Source organism: Haliotis cracherodii, unplaced genomic scaffold (genome assembly GCF_022045235.1).
Source record: "Haliotis cracherodii isolate W230 unplaced genomic scaffold, xgHalCrac1.p SCAF_7, whole genome shotgun sequence".
Lineage (NCBI taxonomy): Eukaryota > Metazoa > Mollusca > Gastropoda > Lepetellida > Haliotidae > Haliotis > Haliotis cracherodii.
Window position 1 is genome coordinate 48029732 of NW_027266330.1, and position 22972 is coordinate 48052703.

The 22972-nt window shown below is 45.3% G+C and overlaps 1 protein-coding gene across 3 annotated transcripts in view; it reads right to left on the minus strand.

Moving 5' to 3' along the window:
- The window catches only part of LOC139447140 (mediator of RNA polymerase II transcription subunit 12-like protein), a 62674-nt gene that overhangs the window by 22089 nt on the left and 17613 nt on the right, over positions 1-22972 (minus strand). For all 3 annotated transcript variants that reach the window (XM_071228322.1, XM_071228323.1, XM_071228321.1), the window contains exons 10-31: positions 21345-21612; positions 19307-19406; positions 19001-19137; positions 18223-18354; positions 17317-17443; positions 16693-16907; positions 16364-16475; positions 14460-14752; positions 12773-13051; positions 12129-12292; positions 11263-11377; positions 10637-10767; positions 10090-10200; positions 9789-9930; positions 8832-8961; positions 6113-6337; positions 4320-4449; positions 3603-3777; positions 3197-3298; positions 2533-2607; positions 1228-1340; positions 468-632 (exon numbers count right to left, since the gene is read on the minus strand). In XM_071228322.1, the coding sequence (XP_071084423.1) occupies positions 468-632; positions 1228-1340; positions 2533-2607; positions 3197-3298; positions 3603-3777; positions 4320-4449; positions 6113-6337; positions 8832-8961; positions 9789-9930; positions 10090-10200; positions 10637-10767; positions 11263-11377; positions 12129-12292; positions 12773-13051; positions 14460-14752; positions 16364-16475; positions 16693-16907; positions 17317-17443; positions 18223-18354; positions 19001-19137; positions 19307-19406; positions 21345-21612 (3441 nt within the window). The remainder of the gene's footprint in view (positions 1-467; positions 633-1227; positions 1341-2532; positions 2608-3196; positions 3299-3602; positions 3778-4319; positions 4450-6112; positions 6338-8831; positions 8962-9788; positions 9931-10089; positions 10201-10636; positions 10768-11262; positions 11378-12128; positions 12293-12772; positions 13052-14459; positions 14753-16363; positions 16476-16692; positions 16908-17316; positions 17444-18222; positions 18355-19000; positions 19138-19306; positions 19407-21344; positions 21613-22972) is intronic.

A 22972-nucleotide genomic window follows, 5' to 3' on the forward strand; every position in this document is an offset into this window, starting at 1 on the left:
CAGGAAATGGAGCTTCGGTCCTCCCCTATTTCCATCCTCCCCGGGCTTACATTCTCTGTCAAGGCCTCGTGGGGAGTTTATTTCCATAACAAAACAACTTGTAATAGTGTTTTATCTTTATCAAACAGGTCACCATAGGCCAAAGACAATATGGTCACCTGAAGTCAAACACATAAATGGTCACCTCAGATAAAGAACTGGTACAAGACAAGTAGCATGAGGTTTAGGCCATTACCCACCTTTTCTGGTTATATGGTCACCTCAGATAAAGAACTGGTACAAGACACGTAGCATGAAGTTTAGGCCATTACCCACCTTTTCTGGTTATATGGTCACCTCAGATAAAGAACTGGTACAAGACAAGTAGCATGAAGTTTAGGCCATTACCCACCTTTTCTGGTTATATGGTCACCTCAGATAAAGAACTGGTACAAGACACGTAGCAGGAGGTTTAGGCCATTACCCACCTTTTCTGGTTCTTCTCCTTGTCCATCTTACTTTTCATGGTCACAAAGTCGTTGCCGCTCTCTAACACCTGGCCAGCCAGCTTGAGGACTCTCCCCTGGATTGTGTTGGGCAGCTTGGAGATGAGTGGGGCCACCAGCCACACACTGTCCTTGTCAACCTCAAGTCTGAAAGGTCAGAAGCTCAACTCATCAGTAACATAAGGTAGACATAGATCCAACAAAACACGAGGACATTCCTGCAGTTTGTCTCGGCTGGGTCAGATGATACACAGCAACTGTGAAAAGCATAAAAAAGTGACCGGCTTATCTTTCATTATATCAGAGGTAAAACAGCCTACATTTTTCAAAACATTATCAGTTATATTCAAAATCAGGGAAACAAGATGAGGAAGAGGCTTTGATTTATTCAGTGCGAATTTACATCCATTGTAGCAATGTTCCAGAGTGGATTCCAGGCATGACCTTGTACCAGATGTATCAGTGTGGGGGAAACGAACCTTGGTCACCAGTGTAGACAGGGACCACATAGCCAATTTACTACCCTAACACTCCATTGTCCCTTGTCAGTAGGCAGTCAGGACAAGGGGAACACAGAGCCACTAGACTACCCTAACACTCCATTGTCCCTTGTCAGTAGGCAGTCAGGACAAGGGGAACTCAGAGCCACTAGACTACCCTAACACTCCATCGTCCCTTGTCAGTAGGCAGTCAGGACAAGGGGAACAGACTCAGGACTTCTTTCATAAGCATGTATAATTACTTGTTGCTTTCTTGTGGTGAAGCTGATCCCGCCGAGGACTTGCTGTACTCGGTCTGCTGGTGGAACAAGTCTATCGTACCCTTCGCTATGTTGTCTAGGATGTTGTTGGTCTCCTGGAGAATATAACTTGGGAGTCAAACATAACATGGGAGTCAGTTATAACAAAGGAGTCAAATATAACATGGGAGTCAGTTATAACATAGGAGTCAAATATAACATGGGAGTCAGTTATAACACAGGAGTCAAATATAACATGGGAGTCAGTTATAACACAGGAGTCAAGTATAACATGGGAGTCAGTTGTAACACAGGAGTCAAATATAACATGGGAGTCAGTTGTAACACAGGAGTCAAATATAACATGGGAGTCAGTTGTAACACAGGAGTCAAATATAACATGGGAGTCAGTTGTAACACAGGAGTCAAATATAACATGGGAGTCAGTTGTAACACAGGAGTCAAATATAACATGGGAGTCAGTTGTAACACAGGAGTCAAATATAACATGGGAGTCAGTTATAACATGTGAGTCAGTTATAACATTGGCATCAGTTATAACATTGGAGTCAGTCATAACTTGGGAATATGTTATAACATGGGTGTCAGTCATAACATGGGTTTCAGTTATAAAATGGGGTCAGTTACAACATGGGTGTCAGTTATAACATGGGAGTCAGTTATAACATGGGAGTCAGTTGTAACACAGGAGTCAAATATAACATGGGAGTCAGTTGTAACACAGGAGTCAAATATAACATGGGAGTCAGTTGTAACACAGGAGTCAAATATAACATGGGAGTCAGTTATAACATGGGAGTCAGTTATAACATGGGCATCAGTTATAACATTGGAGTCAGTCATAACTTGGGAATATGTTATAACATGGAGTCAGTTATAAAATGGGGTCAGTTATAACATGGGTGTCAGTCATAACATGGGTTTCAGTTATAAAATGGGGTCAGTTACAACATGGGTGTCAGTTATAACATGGGAGTCAGTTATAACATGGGAGTCAGTCATAAAATGGCAGTCAGTCATAACATGGGTGTCAAGTCATCAGCAGGACAGACTGAAAGGAATTAAATCTGAACACATTTGGTGATACTATCTTAATTTATCACTACATCTACATCTACAATGGTCACTATAAACAAAATCATCTACATATATATCGTTTATCTGGATATAGTGTATCATGACTGAAGTGTCGCCATATGTATTGTCACCGTCATTTAGACCCACAAGAACATGCATTGCAGTATATTTCCTTTTGTTGATTTATCTGCTGGCATCAGTGTTACTTACTGTTTGTGTTGTGGCCTGCTTGAACATGAGCTGCACCTCCAGCCAGGACACACGCAGTGACCACTGGTCCAGTGTCTGCAACACGGGCATCAGTAGACATGGTAATGGTACTCAGTAATGGGGCATGCACAACTCTACCTAGCAGATGTCAGGCCTTCTCAGATCACCTATCTCACTAGTCGTGGCAAACGTTTGAACCAAACATGCCTTCAAACAGACCTGTTAGGACATTCGTAGTTAATGCCATTGTCCTCTCTAAACTCCAATGCTACATTCCAATATACTGTGTTTCAAAGTAAGTGATGGAACAAGTGTATGATTAATCATTTGCTATATAATCATTCAACAGGAAGGTTAACCATGGTTGACAAATTCAACACCTATTCAAGGTAATTAATCCCATTTTTAGATAGATTCAAAATCAAGGATTTTCAAACCTCTGAAAACCTTGAAATATCAGTTTTTCATATGCTGGCTTTACATCAAACCAGACATAATAGACACAGATGGCCATCTGACATTAAAACAACTGGTAATTGGTGTGATAAAAAAAAATGTCCCATTGGTTATTTTATTTTTTAGTACAAAATGTTGTTGTGCACAGGTAAGCATGAGAGTGTGCCATGAAGCAAGGCCAGAGTCTACTGTAGCCACTTGTACCCACCTCGAGGATCCGGAGGATGACCTGTTTGTTGTCTGGCTCGCTGCCCTCCACCTGGTTGGGGACACCCTTGGGGTAGCAGATCATCTGTAGCAGCTGCTGGGCCTGGGTCAGACAGAACACAGTGTCAGACAGAACTAGGGTAATTAGTGTCCATAGACACCCTAGCTGAATAATACTAGCACAACGTCATGACATTTAAGAATCTTAAAGTCAATACTTGATCACGCTCACAAGGTTCTGTTGTAATTGGATCAACGAGCTCATGAACATTCCAGTCACTATAAGCAGCCATCGTGGGCTGAGGATTCCAGGTCATACGATCCTGACTATCCTTTGGCACAACATTACTAATGGTGATAATTCAATCAAACACCCCACAAATCCCTCAAGGAGCTTGCAGTTCTACCTGTTTGTTGGTGAGCATGGGGTCTATGAGAGTGTCCCCATCAAACAGGCGCTCTGGGTCTTTGAGGAACTTCTCCTGCACCCAGGTCTGGTCACACATCTCCTTCAGGGCGTGCTTCGAGAACTCGCTCAGCCCAGCGCTCTCCATGCCTGTCTTTGTGCTCTTCGATGGGGCACTGCACAAACAACATGACAAAGTCAATCATTTCTGCTATCTAATGGAGTAGGATCCTATCAAAACACATTGCTGGAAGACAAGGGGGGCTCACTCTACTCAGTATGAAGAAGAAAAGGGGAGCTCACTCTACTCAGTATGAAGAAGACAAGGGGAGATCACTCTACTCAGTATGAAGAAGACAAGGGGAGTTCACTCTACTCAGTATGAAGAAGACAAGGGGAGATCACTACATACTCAGCATGAAGACAAGGGGAGTTTACTCTACTAGGTTTGAAGAAGACAAGGGGAGATCACTATATACTCAGTATGAAGAAGACAAGGGGAGATCACTATATACTCAGCATGAAGATGAGGGGAGCTCACTTATACTCAGCATGAAGAAGACAAGGGGAGATCACTTATACTCAGCATGAAGATGAGGGGAGCTCACTTATACTCAGCATGAAGAAGACAAGGAGAGATCACTTATACTCAGCATGAAAATGGAAAGGGGAGATCACTGTTCTCCAATAGAACCGTGAATTGTCCAACGTGACTCACCCCAGCACCATGTCCATGTCAACATCATCGTCCAGTCCTCGCAGCAATGTCTGGATGATGTCGTCCCCCTTGTCCTTGGAGTTGGAGTTGGACGCTGACTTGGATTTTGACTCATCATTGCATGAATCACCTTCAATGTATTCACAGATGTCAAGGGACACTCTCAATTACATAATGAACATGTCTGCACAGGGCTGATCAGGGGACAATATTTCATATACACAATGGGTACATTTCATAACTATGACCTGAGAGAGGGTATCAGTGTTATTATCCATTTGCTTTTCACAGGATGACAAATCAAACTATAAAACAGCATGCACAATGATACATACAGTGATCGCTCGCTATTGCGCTCTTCGATAAAGCGCTACTTCGGTTACTACGCGCGGTAACGCATGGCTCCCAAAATTTATGTACACTTTTATTACTGATAGTTTTACACAGACATAATTGTATTGTTGTTCGTTGTTCATTTGCACATAACGCTTCTCATTGCATAATCAACCGTTTATCGCTGAATGGAGTTCTAATAATCTGTTTGAAAACATCCGCGGCAAGTCCCGGAAATACGATTGTTCAACTAGTTAACTTTTCACACTATCGACCTTTGATCTTAGAAGCGCATGCATGCAATAAAAGAGAACCACAAGCGAAGTTTATATTCTTAATTAGTGGGCAATCCAATTTGAGGCGACACTGTCACACCCATGTAGTTGCTGTCACAACACGGCGGTCATTCATATCGTAATCGCGCTTTCGTAACATCGCCTGGTTTTTTCCGTAGTTATAACAAGCGATTTCATTGGATTAAAATTTGTTTCTAATGACGCTTTCTTGCCGAAATCTACTACAAGTTTCGTGATTGGTCAATTTTGAGCACGTGACCTCAGGCAGCCAATCAAATTATAGCTGTGATACCAAGCTCGTGTTTGATAAATTTCAGAAGTTGGCGAAAGATTTTTTGTTAAATCGTGTTAATCTGAACGTTTTAAGCAGGAAATCACGATATATATTAAAAATATGGAACTTCGCGAATGTATCGTGCTAGGTTACGAACTGTGACAAAGATTTTTCATGCATATATTTTTGCATTAAACATTGTGTCCGAGCCGAGAATTCAAGGCGACGAAAGCCGAGATGTCATTTGACTTACATTACACGCGATCGCACGAAACAATGGAAATAATAACTTAGATGTAAGTTTGATTACTTTTAGATATATTTTTGTTGATTTTATTTATCACTTTGTATAATATATTTAAAGATTTGTTTAAAACGTCTTTATTTTGCTCTTTGATGTGGACCCGTTGTCGAAATGTGTGTCCGAGAATTTTATTTTCAATAACATCGCGGGAAATAGTGAATTAAAAATGATAAATTGAAATGGAATACGTATTTCAGACATTGTGAAATGTGACAGATTTAATAAATGAATGATATTACAGGTAGATCTAGGTCCATAAAAATATATACTATTTTGATGTGACGTGAGATAAACACATATTGATGATTTGAGATTTTCCGAGCGCGCGCCTCGGCCTCGGTTAAACGGCTCATCATCTATAACGCCCACCAATTATTTGGACCCCATTGGTAGCGTTATAGCGAGCGATCACTGTATCACCAAAGTATAACCAGCATCTGACAGTTCACACATTCTAGCAAACCAATCCCAATGTTTATCAACTCTTACGACAAACATAAGGTGTGAGGGATCTCCATGGCCCTAATTGCCCACATGCAGCAATCACTAGCTAGCTAGCTGACCAATATCTATGGATGACACGTACCCATCACAAGCATGGCCTTAAGTACTGCCATGACAGGGCCGATGGTGATGCTGTCATGCGAGGCCTCCAGGAGATGCTGGTCACATGATGCCTTGATCATGGGCGGGTTACGTACCCCGCCCCCATAGCTGGGCTGTGGCAGGACTAGATCGTGGGTCTTGAAGAGCCTCAGGAGAAGGTGACAGGTGAGTCGCGCTCCTGGCTCTGCATCCTGGTCCCCGCCAGCTGAAAAGGGTAGAGTAGTGTCATAGCTGTTGCTGCCATTTGTGTCTGCAGATTTATGTAGTTAACTGTGGCCTCCTCCAGTTGGTGACAGAGGGCCATGATCAAGAGGGGAAGGGAGCAAGGAGGGAGGGCAGTGCAACATGCACAACTAGGTCCTGCAGAAGCATTAACTGAAGGGAAGGCAGTCAGGAGGGAGGGCAGTGCAACATGCACCACTAGGTCCTGCAGGGGCATTACCTGAAGGGAAGGCAGTCAGGAGGGAGGGCAGTGCAACATGCACCACTAGGTCCTGCAGGGGCATTAACTGAAGGGAAGTCAGTCAGGAGGGAGGGCAGTGCAACATGCACCACTAGGTCCTGCAGGGGCATTAACTGAAGGGAAGTCAGTCAGGAGGGAGGGCAGTGCAACATGCACCACTAGGTCCTGCAAGGGCATTAACTGAAGGGAAGTCAGTCAGGAGGGAGGGCAGTGCAACATGCACCACTAGGTCCTGCAGGGGCATTAACTGAAGGGAAGGCAGTCAGGAGGGAGGGCAGTGCAACATGCACCAATAGGTTCTGCAGGGGCATTAACTGAAGGGCAGGCAGTCAGGAGGGAGGGCAGTGCAACATGCACCACTAGGTTCTGCAGGGGCATTAACTGAAGGGAAGGCAGTCAGGAGGGAGGGAAGTTAGGTTCTGCAGGGGCATTAACTGAAGGGAAGGCAGTCAGGAGGGAGGGCAGTTAGGTTCTGCAGGGGCATTAACTGAAGGGAAGGCAGTCAGGAGGGAGGGCAGTTAGGTTCTGCAGGGACATTACCTGAAGGGCAGGCAGCCAGGAGGGCAGTGCAACATGCACGACTAGGTTCTGCAGGGGCATTAACTGAAGGGCAGGCAGCCAGTAGGGAGGGAAGTTAGGTTCTGCAGGGACATTACCTGAAGGGCAGGCAGTCAGGAGAGAGGGAAGTTAGGTTCTGCAGGGGCATAAACTGAAGGGCAGGCAGCCAGGAGGGAGGCAAGTTAGGTTCTGCAGGCAGCCAGGAGGGCAGTGCAACATGCACGACTAGGTTCTGCAGGGGCATTAACTGGAGGGCAGGCAGCCAGTAGGGAGGGAAGTTAGGTTCTGCAGGGACATTACCTGAAGGGCAGGCAGTCAGGAGAGAGGGAAGTTAGGTTCTGCAGGGGCATAAACTGAAGGGCAGGCAGCCAGGAGGGAGGGCAGTTAGGTTCTGTAGGGACATTACCTGAAGGGCAGGCAGCCAGGAGGGAGGGAAGTTAGGTTCTGCAGGGACATTACCTGAAGGGCAGGCAGCCAGTAAGGAGAACAGTTAGGTCCTGCAGGGGCATTAACTGAAGGGCAGGCAGCCAGTAGGGAGGGAAGTTAGCTTCTGCAGGGGCATTAACTGAAGGGCAGGTAGTCAGGAGGGAGGGAACTTAGGTTCTGCAGGGGCATTAACTGAAGGGCAGGCAGCCAGGAGGGAGGGAAGTTAGGTCCTGCAGGGACATTAACTGAAGGGCAGGCAGCCAGTAGGGAGGGAAGTTAGCTTCTGCAGGGGCATTACCTGAAGGGCAGGCAGCCAGGAGGGAGGGAAGTTAGGTTCTGCAGGGGCATTAACTGAAGGGCAGGTAGTCAGGAAGGAGGGAAGTTAGGTTCTGCAGGGGCATTAACTGAAGGGCAGGTAGTCAGGAGGGAGGGAAGTTAGGTTCCGTAGGGGCATTAACTGAAGGGCAGGTAGTCAGGAGGGAGGGAAGTTAGGTTCTGCAGGGGCATTGACTGAAGAGCAGGCAAGCAGGAGGGAGGGAAGTTAGGTTCTGCAGGGGCATTAACTGAAGGGCAGGTAGCCAGGAGGGAGGGAAGTTAGGTTCTGTAGGGGCATTAACTGAAGGGCAAGTAGTCAGGAGGGAGGGAAGTTAGGTTCTGCAGGGGCATTACCTGAAGGGCAGGCAGTCAGGAGGGAGGGAAGTTAGGTTCTGCAGGGACATTAACTGAAGGGCAGGCAGTCAGGAGGGAGGGAAGTTAGGTTCTGCAGGGACATTACCTGAAGGGCAGGCAGCCAGGAGGGAGGCAAGTTAGGTTCTGCAGGGACATTAACTGAAGGGCAGGCAGCCAGGAGGGAGGGCAGTTAGGTTCTGCAGGGACATTACCTGAAGGGCAGGCAGCCAGGAGGGAGGCAAGTTAGGTTCTGCAGGGACATTACCTGAAGGGCAGGCAGCCAGGAGGGAGGGCAGTTAGCTTCTGCAGGGGCATTACCTGAAGGGCAGGCAGTCAGGAGGGAGGGAAGTTAGGTTCTGCAGGAACATTAACTGAAGGGCAGGTAGTCAGGAGGGAGGGAAGTTAGGTTCTGCAGGGACATTACCTGAAGGGCAGGCAGCCAGGAGGGAGGCAAGTTAGGTTCTGCAGGGACATTAACTGAAGGGCAGGCAGCCAGGAGGGAGGGCAGTTAGGTTCTGCAGGGACATTACCTGAAGGGCAGGCAGCCAGGAGGGAGGCAAGTTAGGTTCTGCAGGGACATTACCTGAAGGGCAGGCAGCCAGGAGGGAGGGCAGTGCAACATGCACCACTAGGTCCTGCAGGGAGAAACACTGGCGGGCAATCAGGATCGCCGTGAACACGGCCAGGGAGTCGTGTATCGACAGGTCACTCACCTACAACAAACAACAATGTAGTGGATGAACAGAGCATAGATGAACATACATCTGCCAAACTAAATTGGTACTTGGGGCCAAACTTACTCCGAGTGCAAATTACAATCAGATGTGTCAAGAACTGAGATAAACAGAACGCTTATATATTGGACATGCCATTTAAATATGGTGGTAGATTCACAATAAACAACATTATAAGCAAAATGATGATGGCAACAACTAATGATACATGTTCATATAACATTCAACACTATCTGATGTGGGAATATACACAGTTGAGTGAAAACATTCAACACTATCTGATGTGGGAATATACACAGTTGAGTGAAAACATTCAACACTATCTGATGTGGGAATATACGCACAGATAAGGGAATACATTCAACACTATCTGATGTGGGAATATATATACACAGGTAAACTTGCTGTTCAAACTAGTGGCCAGATAAACAGAGTGTTTATCTTATATGTCATTGAATGCAGGATCGCATAGTGACATCTGAAAGAAGACTGCATGAATTAACATGGTCTTTGTAACATCTACCATTTCAAGTAAACAAGTAAACAAACAAACCAACAACTTCTACATGCCAGGATTTTGTATCCTTTCACTGAAGTTTCAGTTTTGGAGTGAGTGAGTGAGTGAGTGAGTGAGTGAGTGAGTGAGTGAGTGAGTGAGCTGGCTGCAACTCATAACAAGGACGAGGAAAACCCAACATGATGCTGGTCATGGAAGAACAGGGATGGTGCTGATGCTGACAGCAATACTCCAGCGTCTCGGGACTGGCACTTTACCCCGGTATGCTCCATGGAGTTCCTGTACTTACATCTATCTGTGTGAGGACATCTATGAAGCCACTGCTGTGCATGGAGGAACAACACAGAGCCTTGAGAACTCCCAGCCACTCCGAGCTGAGGGGATTACACCGAGCTGTCAGCTCCGCACACAACAGGGAGATCTCATTCAACCTGGAAACACAGTCAATAAACAACATAAAGCAGGTGTGGTTATGACTGGTGCAGAGGATCGTAGTTGAGTTACAACTAACTATAGAACAGGCTGAAAACAATTAACTTGTATTCATGGTTTGAGTAATAGACTCATCGGGCGTGGGTTGAAGGACTGACCTCTCAGGGAGCTGTGAGTTACATATGTTGAGGGTGGCATTGCAGACAAAGCTGTATCTGTTGGGGGGATTCTCACTCAGCTGCTTCACCACCTGTGGGTCCGGCTGCGACCTGAAACACACACACACAAATCTCTAGAACCGGGGCAAGTAGAAACGGTGGAAACACACACACACACACTTCCCAAAAATTTCCATAAACCCTGAATGTTTCGTAGACAGTTTTGAAAATTCATGCCCATCATTAAGTTTGTCTTATGCCGCAGCCATATAACCGAGAAGTCTAGGACAGACAAACCAGCGGTTGATGACAAGATCATTGGGGAGTGATGAAAGACAATCAGTCACTGAGTCTCACCACACATTGCAGTCAAGTCTTACACCATGCTTGATGTACTGGAAACCTGGCCCAGCAGTTCCCCAGCTAAACTGTTGAAACGTAGCAGAAAACACAAATACTGCTGCAATCAAGCTTAGCCTACAAGCCCTTACAAATCTGTATGTTTTCCCATGTGTAGAGTCGCGTGACGGCTTCCTCCATGACTTACTTTCCTGTACTGATGAGCTCTATCATGAAGGCGGGGTCCCAGCGCAGGTTGGAGGCTGACGGGGTCACGGACACGTGGATCGTCTGCTTCACTTGGGAGTGAGCCGAGCTGAACATCTCAGAGAACCGAGACTGAAAACAAAAGACAAAATCCTCTCACTCTCATGTGGTTAGCTGTTTAAGTATGTTTTTTATATAACATATCACATGAGAGCATCTCACAAAACTGCAAAAGGAAATAGAATATAACAATCTTCACCAATATCATTCTGTACATTCAAACAATACGCAGTAGCCCAAACTTGTTCATTAAATTATGTCTAGTAAGCCCAGCCTTTTTATCCCCAATGAGAAATATATATTAAAAATTAAATTTTCGAGTTAACAAATATGTTATCCTGAAGTTTCCAATCATACTGCATGACTGTATCGTATGTTTGAAAGTACTGTTCAGATTACATACGTTTCAACATGCTCAACAGAAGGGTTGGGGCAATCAGTTTTACAGTAACAAAACAAACATTTTCAGGATTTTGATTTTGATCTATAGTAAAAATGTCCTAATAAATGACACTGCCAAATACTTGGGCGAGTAAGGTAAAGCACAGTGTGCCTGTGTGGACTTACCTTGAGGAACGCACACGCGGAGTAGACATCACAGAGGTAGGAGATGACGCAGCGCTTGGCGGACATACACTCGCCCGGGTTACTGGAGTCCACCGTCTTCCACAGAAGGAACAGACTGTAACACAAGCATCAGTCTCAGAAACCACCATTCATACGACCGCTTTCACACAACAATCTTAGCTAAAGTCTCACTAAAAGTAGTCGGTCCTCTGGGAACTGGACAATTGTTAACATTGACTTGAGCACTAAGATCACTTTGTTCTTACACACAGTATGGTTCAGCTGTCTTTGTAAAACTAAGAAAATTGTTGTTTTACTCAGATAACCTGGACAAGTTCTTAAAATGACTTTTACAATCTCATTATATCAAAATCATAATCTGAGTTTCTTGAATTCCTCCCATCATTACTGGACTGAGGAATAAAGGTTTCTAAGACATCACTGAAGAGATATATCACAATCAGCAGTTAGGAAAACATGGCTCAAATAACAGTTCTTCTATCTGATTGCCAGGCAATACTGACAGCAAAACTTCCCAGGCAGGAATACATGTGCGCTTTACAGAATATCGGCATATACTGTAAACTACGTTTATAACAAAAGGGACGGCTAATTTTGGTTCATTACAACCGAAGTTCATTATATCCTATATACAGCATATACACACCAAATGGACAGGACCCAAAACACAGTTTGTTATATCCATCAGTTCGTTAGAAAGTGTTCATTACATAAATAGTTTACTGTAGTTGGAATACTTTTCAAATTTACCAATAAAGTAGACCCCATCAATTTGTATATTTTTTAGCTTCAGATGACTGTAAGTGCGTTTCCCATGTTTCCTGCCCCTGCCAAAGTCAACTCACTACTCAAATGCCTGTGATGTGAGATCCTGCGACACCAAGACATAGGTGTGATACTGGCGGAGCACACTGACAATACATAGCCCCAGAGACGTCGTGAACGTCCCCGCCAGCGACGACTTGTTCTTCTTCAGCTGCAACTCCACCTCCGTCATCTCCTTCAACATCTGCAACAGCACAACAGACATGAATAACCAGCACAACACACAATGAACAAACAGCACAACACACATGAACAAGAAACTAACGTTATCAATATCCTCAACATGGGGCACTTCAGAATTCGAGGTATTTACCTCAATGATGATTTTTATCTTTCTGTCAGGAACAAGCAGTTAATGCATTCAGGAGTAATGCGGGATAACTTAAAAAAGAAATGTGGCTTGTTGCCATGGTAACACACAAAATATTTTTTAGAAATACCAAAACAAAAAAAGGCACCAGTTCAGCATGTGTTTGATACGCATGCGAAGTTCAAAATAAAATATATATAATGCTCCGGAAACGAAACATGCCGGACGGACGAACAGGGGATAATAAACACTACACATACGAATGAACAGAACACATACATAAGGAGCACAAAACACATAATCTGCTTTTAACATTCATTTGATGTATTATAGATATCAGCATAATCAACCTACCTGGCAAATAAACTCAATGAGACCATTGATATTCAGGGAGTATTCCATCAGGTCAAATAGATAGGAGATATTGTCCACCAAGGGGAGATAACTGGAGCTGCCGGACACAAAGCTGTTGATCTGCTCTATGACAGCAGCACAGCACTGCTCTGTGACAGAGTGCTGGTCGTAGTAGGACAGCTTCTGGAACTTCTGGAAGATGCCCTCGTAGTTTGGCAGCACCACAGACACAGATGCTGCAGCAGTTGCCTCCCCTTCCTTTTCTTTCTTCTTCTTCACCTGAAAGTTCATCAGAATTGAAAACCATGGCTTTTGGAAAATACAGAAGCACCAGGAATTCCTTGTCTGAATACTGAGAAGAGACTCCTAGTACTCCATGCTTGTACTAAGAGACAACTACATAGGGATCTGGTGTTGACACATTGTGTTCCACCTGGTGGGTTGTGTATACTGAAACAACCAATCAACATCCAAGATTCGTTTTTTTGTCTGTTGTTGACGCCGCACTCAGAATTATTCTAGCTATATGACGGAGATCTGTAAATATTCAAGTCTGGGCCTGACAATCCAGTGATTTATATCATGAGAATCAATCCACACAATTGGGATACGATGACATGCATCAACCAAGTCAGCGAGTCTGACCCCCAGGTCCCATTAGTCGCCTCTTACGACAAGCATAGTCGCCTCTTATGACAAGCATAGTCGCCTCTTACAACAAGCATAGTCGTCTCTTACGACAAGCATTGTCACCTCTTACGACAAGCATAGTCGCCTCTTATGACAAGCATAGTCGCCTCTTATGACAAGCATTGTCGCCCCTTATGACAAGCATAGTCGCCTCTTATGACAAGCATAGTTGCCTCTTATGACAAGCATAGTGTCCTCTTACGACAAGCATTGTCGCCTCTTATGACAAGCATAGTCGCCTCTTACGACAAGCATAGTCGCCTCTTACGACAAGCATTGTCGCCCTTATGACAAGCATAGTCGCCTCTTATGACAAGCATAGTGTCCTCTTACAACAAGCATAGTCGCCTCTTATGACAAGCATTGTCGCCCCTTATGACAAGCATAGTCGCCTCTTACGACAAGCATAGTCACCTCTTACGACAAGCATTGTCGCCCCTTATGACAAGCATTGTCGCCCCTTATGACAAGCATAGTCGCCTCTTATGACAAGCATAGTCGCCTCTTCTTACCGGAAGACCTATTTGTATCGGATCTTCATGGGTCCTATCAACAATGACACAGAGCTAATGGGTTCTGAAGATCTGTTGTAACCAGGATCTTCATGTGTCAATATCCAAGAAAGTTCATCTTATCCAACCATGCACATGTCCATGGTGTACTATCCTCACTGACACACAACAGAACAACAAACTCTACCAGGAACAACATTCTTTAAATGGCACTGTTGGCTGGTAGGTCATTTCAACAACACAAGCTGGACAGTATTTATTGTATGTAAATCTTTTCTTTTCATAAACACGTCAGTTAACCAATGTGACAACTATATACAATGTAAATGTTTTTGTTTGTTTGTTGTTTAATGCCGCACATAGCAATATTCCAGCTATATGACGGCGGTCTGTAAATAATCAAGTCTGGACCAGACAATCCAGTGATTGACATCATGAGCAATGTGAATGAGATGGCGACTGGTCCACACTGTCTGGCAACTCACCTTGCCAAGGTCGCCACTGCTGACATCAATACAGTTCCTCTTGCTGTACAGCTTCACTACCTCCTTGGAGATTTTCTTCAGGACATGTCGCGCCTCATCGCGGGGCTTGCCGACGCCGTACAAGACGATGAGTCTCTGGTTGCACTCGTGGCTTGAATATTCATCTTGTGGAATGGGGAAGTGGGTGGCAAATAGCATGTGCCGTGACGGACCCTTGGGGGCTGAGACTGTGGGCAGGGCATCACTGTGCTGGAGGGTGTGATCCTTCTCTGACTTTACAGACTTCACGGATGCTGGATATGTAAAGAGTTACTTTGCACAAACTGTGAAACTACATCAATATCTGGATGTCGGTGACACAAAGGCAACATCAGATGAAAAAAAGCTTGTTTGCTCCCATGCAAATAAGTTTATGACCTTGTTCCTGACGGTGCATGAGTAAACAAACATGTCAAGTCCAAAATAACAGGGCAAACAAACATAAGTCAGGTCCAACATAATTGGGCAAACAAACATAAGTCAGGTCCAATAAAACAGAGTAAACAAACATGTCAGGTCCAATAAAACAGAGTAAAAAAACATGTCAGGTCCAATATAACAGGGCAAACAAACATGTCAGGTCCAACATAATTGGGCAAACAAACATAAGTCAGGTCCAATAAAACAGAGTAAACAAACATGTCAGGTCAAATATAACCTTGTCTGGCCTTGTAATAAATCTGATCCCCCCCTCCCCCCCCCCCCCCCCCACACACACACACATACAGTCTGTCACTACAACAAGACACCCACTGACCACACATGTAGACAACCTGATTCCACCCCACCACCCCACCCAGTCTGTCACTACAACAAGGCACCCACTGACCACACATGTAGACAACCTGATTCCCCCCACCCAGTCTGTCACTACAACAAGGCACCCACTGACCACACATGTATACAACCTGATTGCCCCCACCCAGTCTGTCACTATAAAAAGGCACCCACTGACCACACATGTATACAACCTGATTCCCCCCCCCCCCCCCCCCCCAGTCTGTCACTACAACAAGGCACCCACTGACCACACATGTATACAACCTGATTCCCCCATCCAGTCTGTCACTACAACAAGGCACCCACTGACCACACATGTATACAACCTGATTCCCCCCACCCCGTCTGTCACTACAACAAGGCACCCACTGACCACACATGTAGACAACCTGATTCCCCCCACCCCGTCTGTCACTACAACAAGGCACCCAGTGACCACACATGTAGACAACCTGATTCCCCCGACCCAGTCTGTCACTACAACAAGGCACCCACTGACCACACATGTAGACAACCTGATTGCCCCCACCCCGTCTGTCACTATAAAAAGGCACCCACTGACCACACATGTAGACAACCTGATTCCCCCCACCCCGTCTGTCACTACAACAAGGCACCCACTGACCACACATGTATACAACCTGATTCCCCCCACCCCGTCTGTCACTACAACAAGGCACCCACTGACCACACATGTATACAACCTGATTCCCCCCACCCCACCCCACCCAGTCTGTCACTACAACAAGGCACCCACTGACCACACATGTATACAACCTGATTCCCCCCACCCCGTCTGTCACTACAACAAGGCACCCACTGACCACACATGTATACAACCTGATTCCCCCCACCCCGTCTGTCACTACAACAAGGCACCCACTGACCACACATGTAGACAACAGGATTCCCCCCACCCAGTCTGTCACTACAACAAGGCACCCACTGACCACACATGTATACAACCTGATTCCCCCACCCAGTCTGTCACTACAACAAGGCACCCACTGACCACACATGTATACAACCTGATTCCCCCCACCCAGTCTGTCACTACATGGAGCAGACAGTGTCAGTGTACCCACCTGGTGGCTCTGGGCTGGACTTCTGTTCATCCTTGACTGAGCCAAACAGACTGTTGAAGTCTGTGTCCACCAGCGCCCCAATGTCCATGTCCACCTTGATGTCATCTTGATGCTGAGGGAAACAAACAGGCCGTATCAAAACCACTTCACAAACTAGTGCTAAGGCTGTTCACAACGAGCTGTAGGTTATATGCAGTGAAACATTAGCCATCAAGTAGGGACAGCGTGGCTCTTCACTGGCTGTGAAATGTGATTTGTTTCAATGTGAAAGGACACTTTGATCTCATGTAATATTCTGTAATATTCCAGTGCCAGCTGGGACCCCTCACCTCGTGCTTGATGCTCTCGTTCTGACTCTTGATGCTAGGGAGGTCCACGCTGTCTGCAGAGGGCATCATGACAGCGGGGGAAGACAGGAGGTCGCCACGGGAGATCAGTGTACACATGTAGGCATCGTGGGAAAACACATCATGGCGAATCAGCTCAGAGAACAGGTGAATCAGGTTCCGGAATGCTTGCTTGTTTTCTTCAGTTGGATTTTCATCTAAAACAGTAATTAGACACACTTGAGGTAATGTAGTTGGAACATTCAGTGTGGTCTGTAAAGTAATTATGCCAATCAAGGCTATGCAGACGGGTTATGCAAGTGAGAAATGGTCTATGCGTATGATGACTCAATGACATTGTCTGCATCCAGAGAGTGTGTGTATGAGTGGGAAGGTGGGGCTGTGAATGAATGTTGTTTTACATCAGTCAGCAAGAAATATTTACATTATGTATTTTTTAGAGTATAAATATCATTTATACTTATCCTGACTCATTTTTTCTTTCAACCACCAAACCTATGTTCTTGAAAAAAATCTGTAAACCAACTTTTCAACAAACTTAATCAATTTAGAAAAATATGCCTGCACATCTGTTTCGTTTATGGAGGTCAATACCCTCGTGTGTACCTAGCACTGGGGCCTGGGTGTCGAGGAACTCCATCAGCAGGGACTGGAAGGCAGGTAGCCCCGGGGGAATCATCTGGTCCGAGCCGATCGAATCCTTGTCCTCCATCATGTCGGTATCACCATACTTCTGTTTATAAGAAGGCAAAGATGAGTGTTGTTTTATGACAGCCTGTTAACTGTGAAGCCTGTACTGGATCACCCGGAGACTGACAGCTTGAGCAATGATGGAGTGAGTGAGTGTTGTTTTATGACAGCCTGTTAACTATGATGCCTGTACTGGATCACACGGAGACTGACAGCTTGAGCAATGATGGAGTGAGTGAGTGTTGTTTTATGACAGCCTGTTAACTATGATGCCTGTACTGGATCACCCGGAGAGTGACAGCTTGAGCAATGATGGAGTGAGTGAGTGTTGTTTTATGACAGCCTGTTAACTGTGAAGCCTGTCCTGGATCGCACTGACAGCTTGAGCAATGAAGGATGCCCAGTTTCAGGGTATGAGCACACGATCGGACAAACACAAAAATATTGTGTCCACTCATCCATGTGGCCAGAAATTATTAACATCTAATATATTTTATATTTACTACTTATACGGCATTACAGGTACCATGCCCTTCTGTTTCCTGTGAAAACACGACAGGAAATGTCATCCCTTGACAAAAACTTGTTCCTGAAGTTTGAAGTTGAAACAGCAAGCCCTCACCAACCAACATTATTTAAAAAAATTCTTTGGAAAACTTAGTAGATATTGAGCACTCCTTTTTCAATGTGAAATAATGTGTCGCTCATACTACAAATTATTTTTCATGAATTTATTTTTGTCATAAAATGCTGTCAGTATCGATCTGTACCTCTGATAACTGAGAATGTTTCTTGTTGACCTAACAGCGTCACAGTATTTACCTCTGCTCTGAGCTCATTCTGCCTGCGTTCCAGCAGCTTAGCTGCTACCACAGACCTATGATCCCCTGTGCGTTGTGTCGTCACTGCCCAGTCAATGAGCAGCTTGATGATAGGCTCGTCTCCCAACATTGGCTGAAATACACGAAAAATCTGCCATCAGCTCACTCCTATTTTTCTCTTCGGAACAATCTTTGCAAGTTCAACAGGGAACAATCTCATTAAAATCAGATCTTAGTTCTCACTATCGCTAAACAAAGATCTGAGGACATCCCATTACGGGTCACATCAGACCGACCTTGCACGAATTTTGACCAACCAATGGAAGGAGCGACAAGAAGTCGACATTTGCTAATCAGAAGGCAGCTTTCTTGTGCTTTAAGGCACTCAATTCAAATTTGCGACAACGCTTCGAAACATATTTTGACAAATTCTCGATTAAAAAATTGAAACCTGAACAAAAGAACATTTTGGAATGCCAAATATATGGTCTAGATTGTATGGATTCAGTCATTAAACCCGTAACTAACGTTCGGAATACCCTGTGTTAAAGTTTTTGAGGTTGCATGAATCAAAATCATATTCCGACTTTCACTTTCATGATCTGGTAAGCGATGCTCTGATTGGTCGGATGAAAGGTCATTCTGACGTGACCCCAAATGGGATGTCCTCAGATCTTTGTTTAGCAGCATCGAGGACTAAATCTGATTTTAATGAGATTGAACAGGGAAGAATGAATAATTTCAAAACAAGTAGGAAAACAGTCACATAAGTTCCTCACCTCATTGCCATCTTTGGTTTGGTTGATGGAGAATATTTTCTGGTAGAGGACATCAAATGAGTTGTTGACGTCGACCTTGTCAAAGTGGTGTTTGTCCAGGTTATCCAGTACATGGAGGACTTTGCTGATCACAAACCCTGCAACAACAGTACACCATCTTGTCAAACAAAGTTTATCACAGTGAATGAGTGTGTGAATGCATGTTGTTTTTCACAACAATATTGCAGCCATATCCACGAGTCTGCAAATAATCAAGGCTGGGTGAGACATCACCCCTGATCAGGTTAATACTGCTACAACTCCTACCTTTGGCTGATTGTTGACACTTGTCTGATGACCACCGCACCTCGGCTCCCTTCCCCCGCAGTTTGATCTGGTGTTCCGAGGCTCTGATCTGGGCACGGATCTACAAGCATTGTCAACATATTATTACAAGGGAAAAAGAATCCCTGATAAAAAAATATCTAAAGGCATGGAAGCAAGTCAGCCTGTCAGCCTGTAAACAGTCAAGTCTGACCAGATAAAGTACTTGTAGCAGCCTGTCCACATCAAAATCTGGCCAGACAGACTACTGCTAGCCGCCTGTCTACATCCCAGTCTGGCAGAGTACTGGTAGCAGACTGTCCACATCCCAGAGTGTCCACATCCGTCTGACCAGACACAGTACTGGTAGCAGACTGTCCACACACATCCCAGTCTGGCCAGACACAGTACTGGTAGCAGACTGTCCACACACATCCCAGTCTGGCCAGACACAGTACTGGTAGCAGACTGTGTACATCCCAGTCTGGCCAGACACAGTACTGGTAGCAGACTGTGTACATCCCAGTCTGGCCAGACACAGTACTGGTAGCAGACTGTCCACACACATCCCAGTCTGGCCAGACACAGTACTGGTAGCAGACTGTGTACATCCCAGTCTGGCCAGACACAGTACTGGTAGCAGACTGTCCACACACATCCCAGTCTGGCCAGACACAGTACTGGTAGCAGACTGTCCACATCCCAGTCTGGCCAGACACAGTACTGGTAGCAGACTGTCCACATCAAAATCTGGCCAGACACAGTACTGGTAGCAGACTGTGTACATCCCAGTCTGGCCAGACACAGTACTGGTAGCAGACTGTGTACATCCCAGTCTGGCCAGACACAGTACTGGTAGCAGACTGTGTACATCCCAGTCTGGCCAGACACAGTACTGGTAGCAGACTGTGTACATCCCAGTCTGGCCAGACACAGTACTGGTAGCAGACTGTGTACATCCCAGTCTGGCCAGACACAGTACTGGTAGCAGACTGTCCACACACATCCCAGTCTGGCCAGACACAGTACTGGTAGCAGACTGTCCACATCCCAGTCTGGCCAGACACAGTACTGGTAGCAGACTGTCCACATCCCAGTCTGGCCAGACACAGTACTGGTAGCAGGCTGTGTACATCCCAGTCTGGCCAGACACAGTACTGGTAGCAGACTGTGTACATCCCAGTCTGGCCAGACACAGTACTGGTAGCAGACTGTGTACATCCCAGTCTGGCCAGACACAGTACTGGTAGCAGACTGTCCACATCCCAGTCTGGCCAGACACAGTACTGGTAGCAGACTGTGTACATCCCAGTCTGGCCAGACACAGTACTGGTAGCAGACTGTCCACACACATCCCAGTCTGGCCAGACACAGTACTGGTAGCAGACTGTGTACATCCCAGTCTGGCCAGACACAGTACTGGTAGCAGCCTGTCCACACACATCCCAGTCTGGCCAGACAGAGTACTGGTAGCAGACTGTCCACACACATCCCAGTCTGGCCAGACAGAGTACTGGTAGCAGACTGTCCACACACATCCCAGTCTGGCCAGACACAGTACTGGTAGCAGCCTGTCCACATCCCAGTCTGGCCAGACACAGTACTGGTAGCAGCCTGTCAACATCCCAGTCTGGCCAGACACAGTACTGGTAGCAGCCTGTCAACATCCCAGTCTGGCCAGACACAGTACTGGTAGCAGCCTGTCAACATCCCATCTGTAGGATCAGCACCCAATCCCCAATTTTGACTCCCAAGTCTATATAAGTGAAATGGGTTTATTCTACCCCATATCACCTATGGATCTGTTCAAGGGATGATATTCAGCCCCAAGTCTGCAGCAAATGTCAGCAAACATTCCCAATTGAAAAAAACAATTCCCAATTCATGCTAATATAGTAACAAAAACGATGACGGTCGAGGTAACCAAAGCTGCTTAATTTTACACGAATGAATTACATGAAATTAATACCACAAGCATTTGTCTGACAAGGGCATGTAGTGTTGAATCTCTAATCATCCCTGCTCACTTCCTGACACTGACCTGTTGATTGTGTGGGCCGGGCAGCATGGGCAGACTAGAGGGGGCACACACAAGATGGTCCAAGGGGGACCCACACAGGAAGGATGTGATCTTTCCCTCCCCCAGGTTATTCCATATAATGCCCGTGGGGCACTTCAGTGTGAGGCGCTGGAGGATGGCCGACAGGTTCAGAATGAGACTCCGGTGTTGAGGGCAGCCACTGAGCTCGGCAAACATCACTGCCATGGGACTGGAGATGTACTGGTTGGTGCTAGTTGTAGTGATGGTTCTGAAAGAATATGGCATGGTTTCAGTCTTGAACAATCACTCACCCCATGGTAAGATATAGGTCCTTCATGGTTATTCAGTGTATCATGTCACCATTTAGTCATGATGAAAACCCTGCACCCATTCTCTACCACAGCTTCGCCTTAAGCCCGATCTGAACGGTATGACATAGAAAATATCAATCTCATCAAAATCTGATCTTAGTTCTCACTACCGCTAAACAAAGATCTGAGGACATCCCATTAGGGGTCACGTCAGAACAACCTTTTGTCCGACCAATAAGAGCTTCGCTTACCAGATCATGAAAGTGAAAGTCGGAATGTGATTTCTAATCATGCAACGTTGAAAACTGTAACACAGGGTATCTGAAAGATTATTATGGGCTAACCGACTGAATCCATACAATCTAGACAATATATTAGCCATTCCAGAATGTTCCTTTGTTCAGGTTTCAAACTTTTAATCGTTTTGAAGCGTAGTCGCCAATTTGAAATTAGTGCCGTAAAGCACAAGGAAGCTGCCTTCTGACTGGCTAATGTCGACTTCTTGTCAGTCATTCCATTGGTCAGTCAAAGTTCGTGAAAGGTCAGTCTGACGTGACCCGTAATGGGATGTCTTCAGATCTTTGTTTAGCGATAGCGATAACTAAGATCTGATTTTAATGAGGTTGAGAAAATATGTACCAAGTTAGTGAAAAGAGAGACAGGGATACTGACATCACTTCTCAAACAGAGCTATGATGGAGATAGAAATATGATACACTGGATACTTGAGGATAAGGCCATACAGGCACACAATCAAGAAGTGTCCATTCATGCAAGTGAGTGAGTATGGTTATACGCCCCTTTTAGCAATATTCCAGTAAAATCACTGCAGGGGACACCAGAAATGGGCTTCACACAATGAACCCATGTCGGGAATCGAACCCAGGTCTTCAGCATGACGAGCGAACGCTTTAACCACTAGGCTACCTGACTGACTCCCATTCATGCGAAGAACGCACTGGACATAGTACAGAATGTTACTTCCAAGTGGTTCAGTGAGTCAACATATTTATACACTTGATTTGTTTTAGGAGTTTGGGTAGAAATAATACATAATAACAGTCAGTATAGTAGCACGACAATACAGAGGTTATGTAATACAATGCATACCACATTTTATGCAGAAATGGCTCAGAAACGAATATAAACAACATTTCCAACATGGCCATTGCTGGGACCATTTTTTAATATTGGACCAGAATATACTGTCAATTTGATAAACAGACGTGATAACCACTTGATCCTAATCAGATTTTTACAAACCTGTAGAGGTTATGAATTCTCTGATGAAATCCTCCTTGGGGCACTTATTGCATT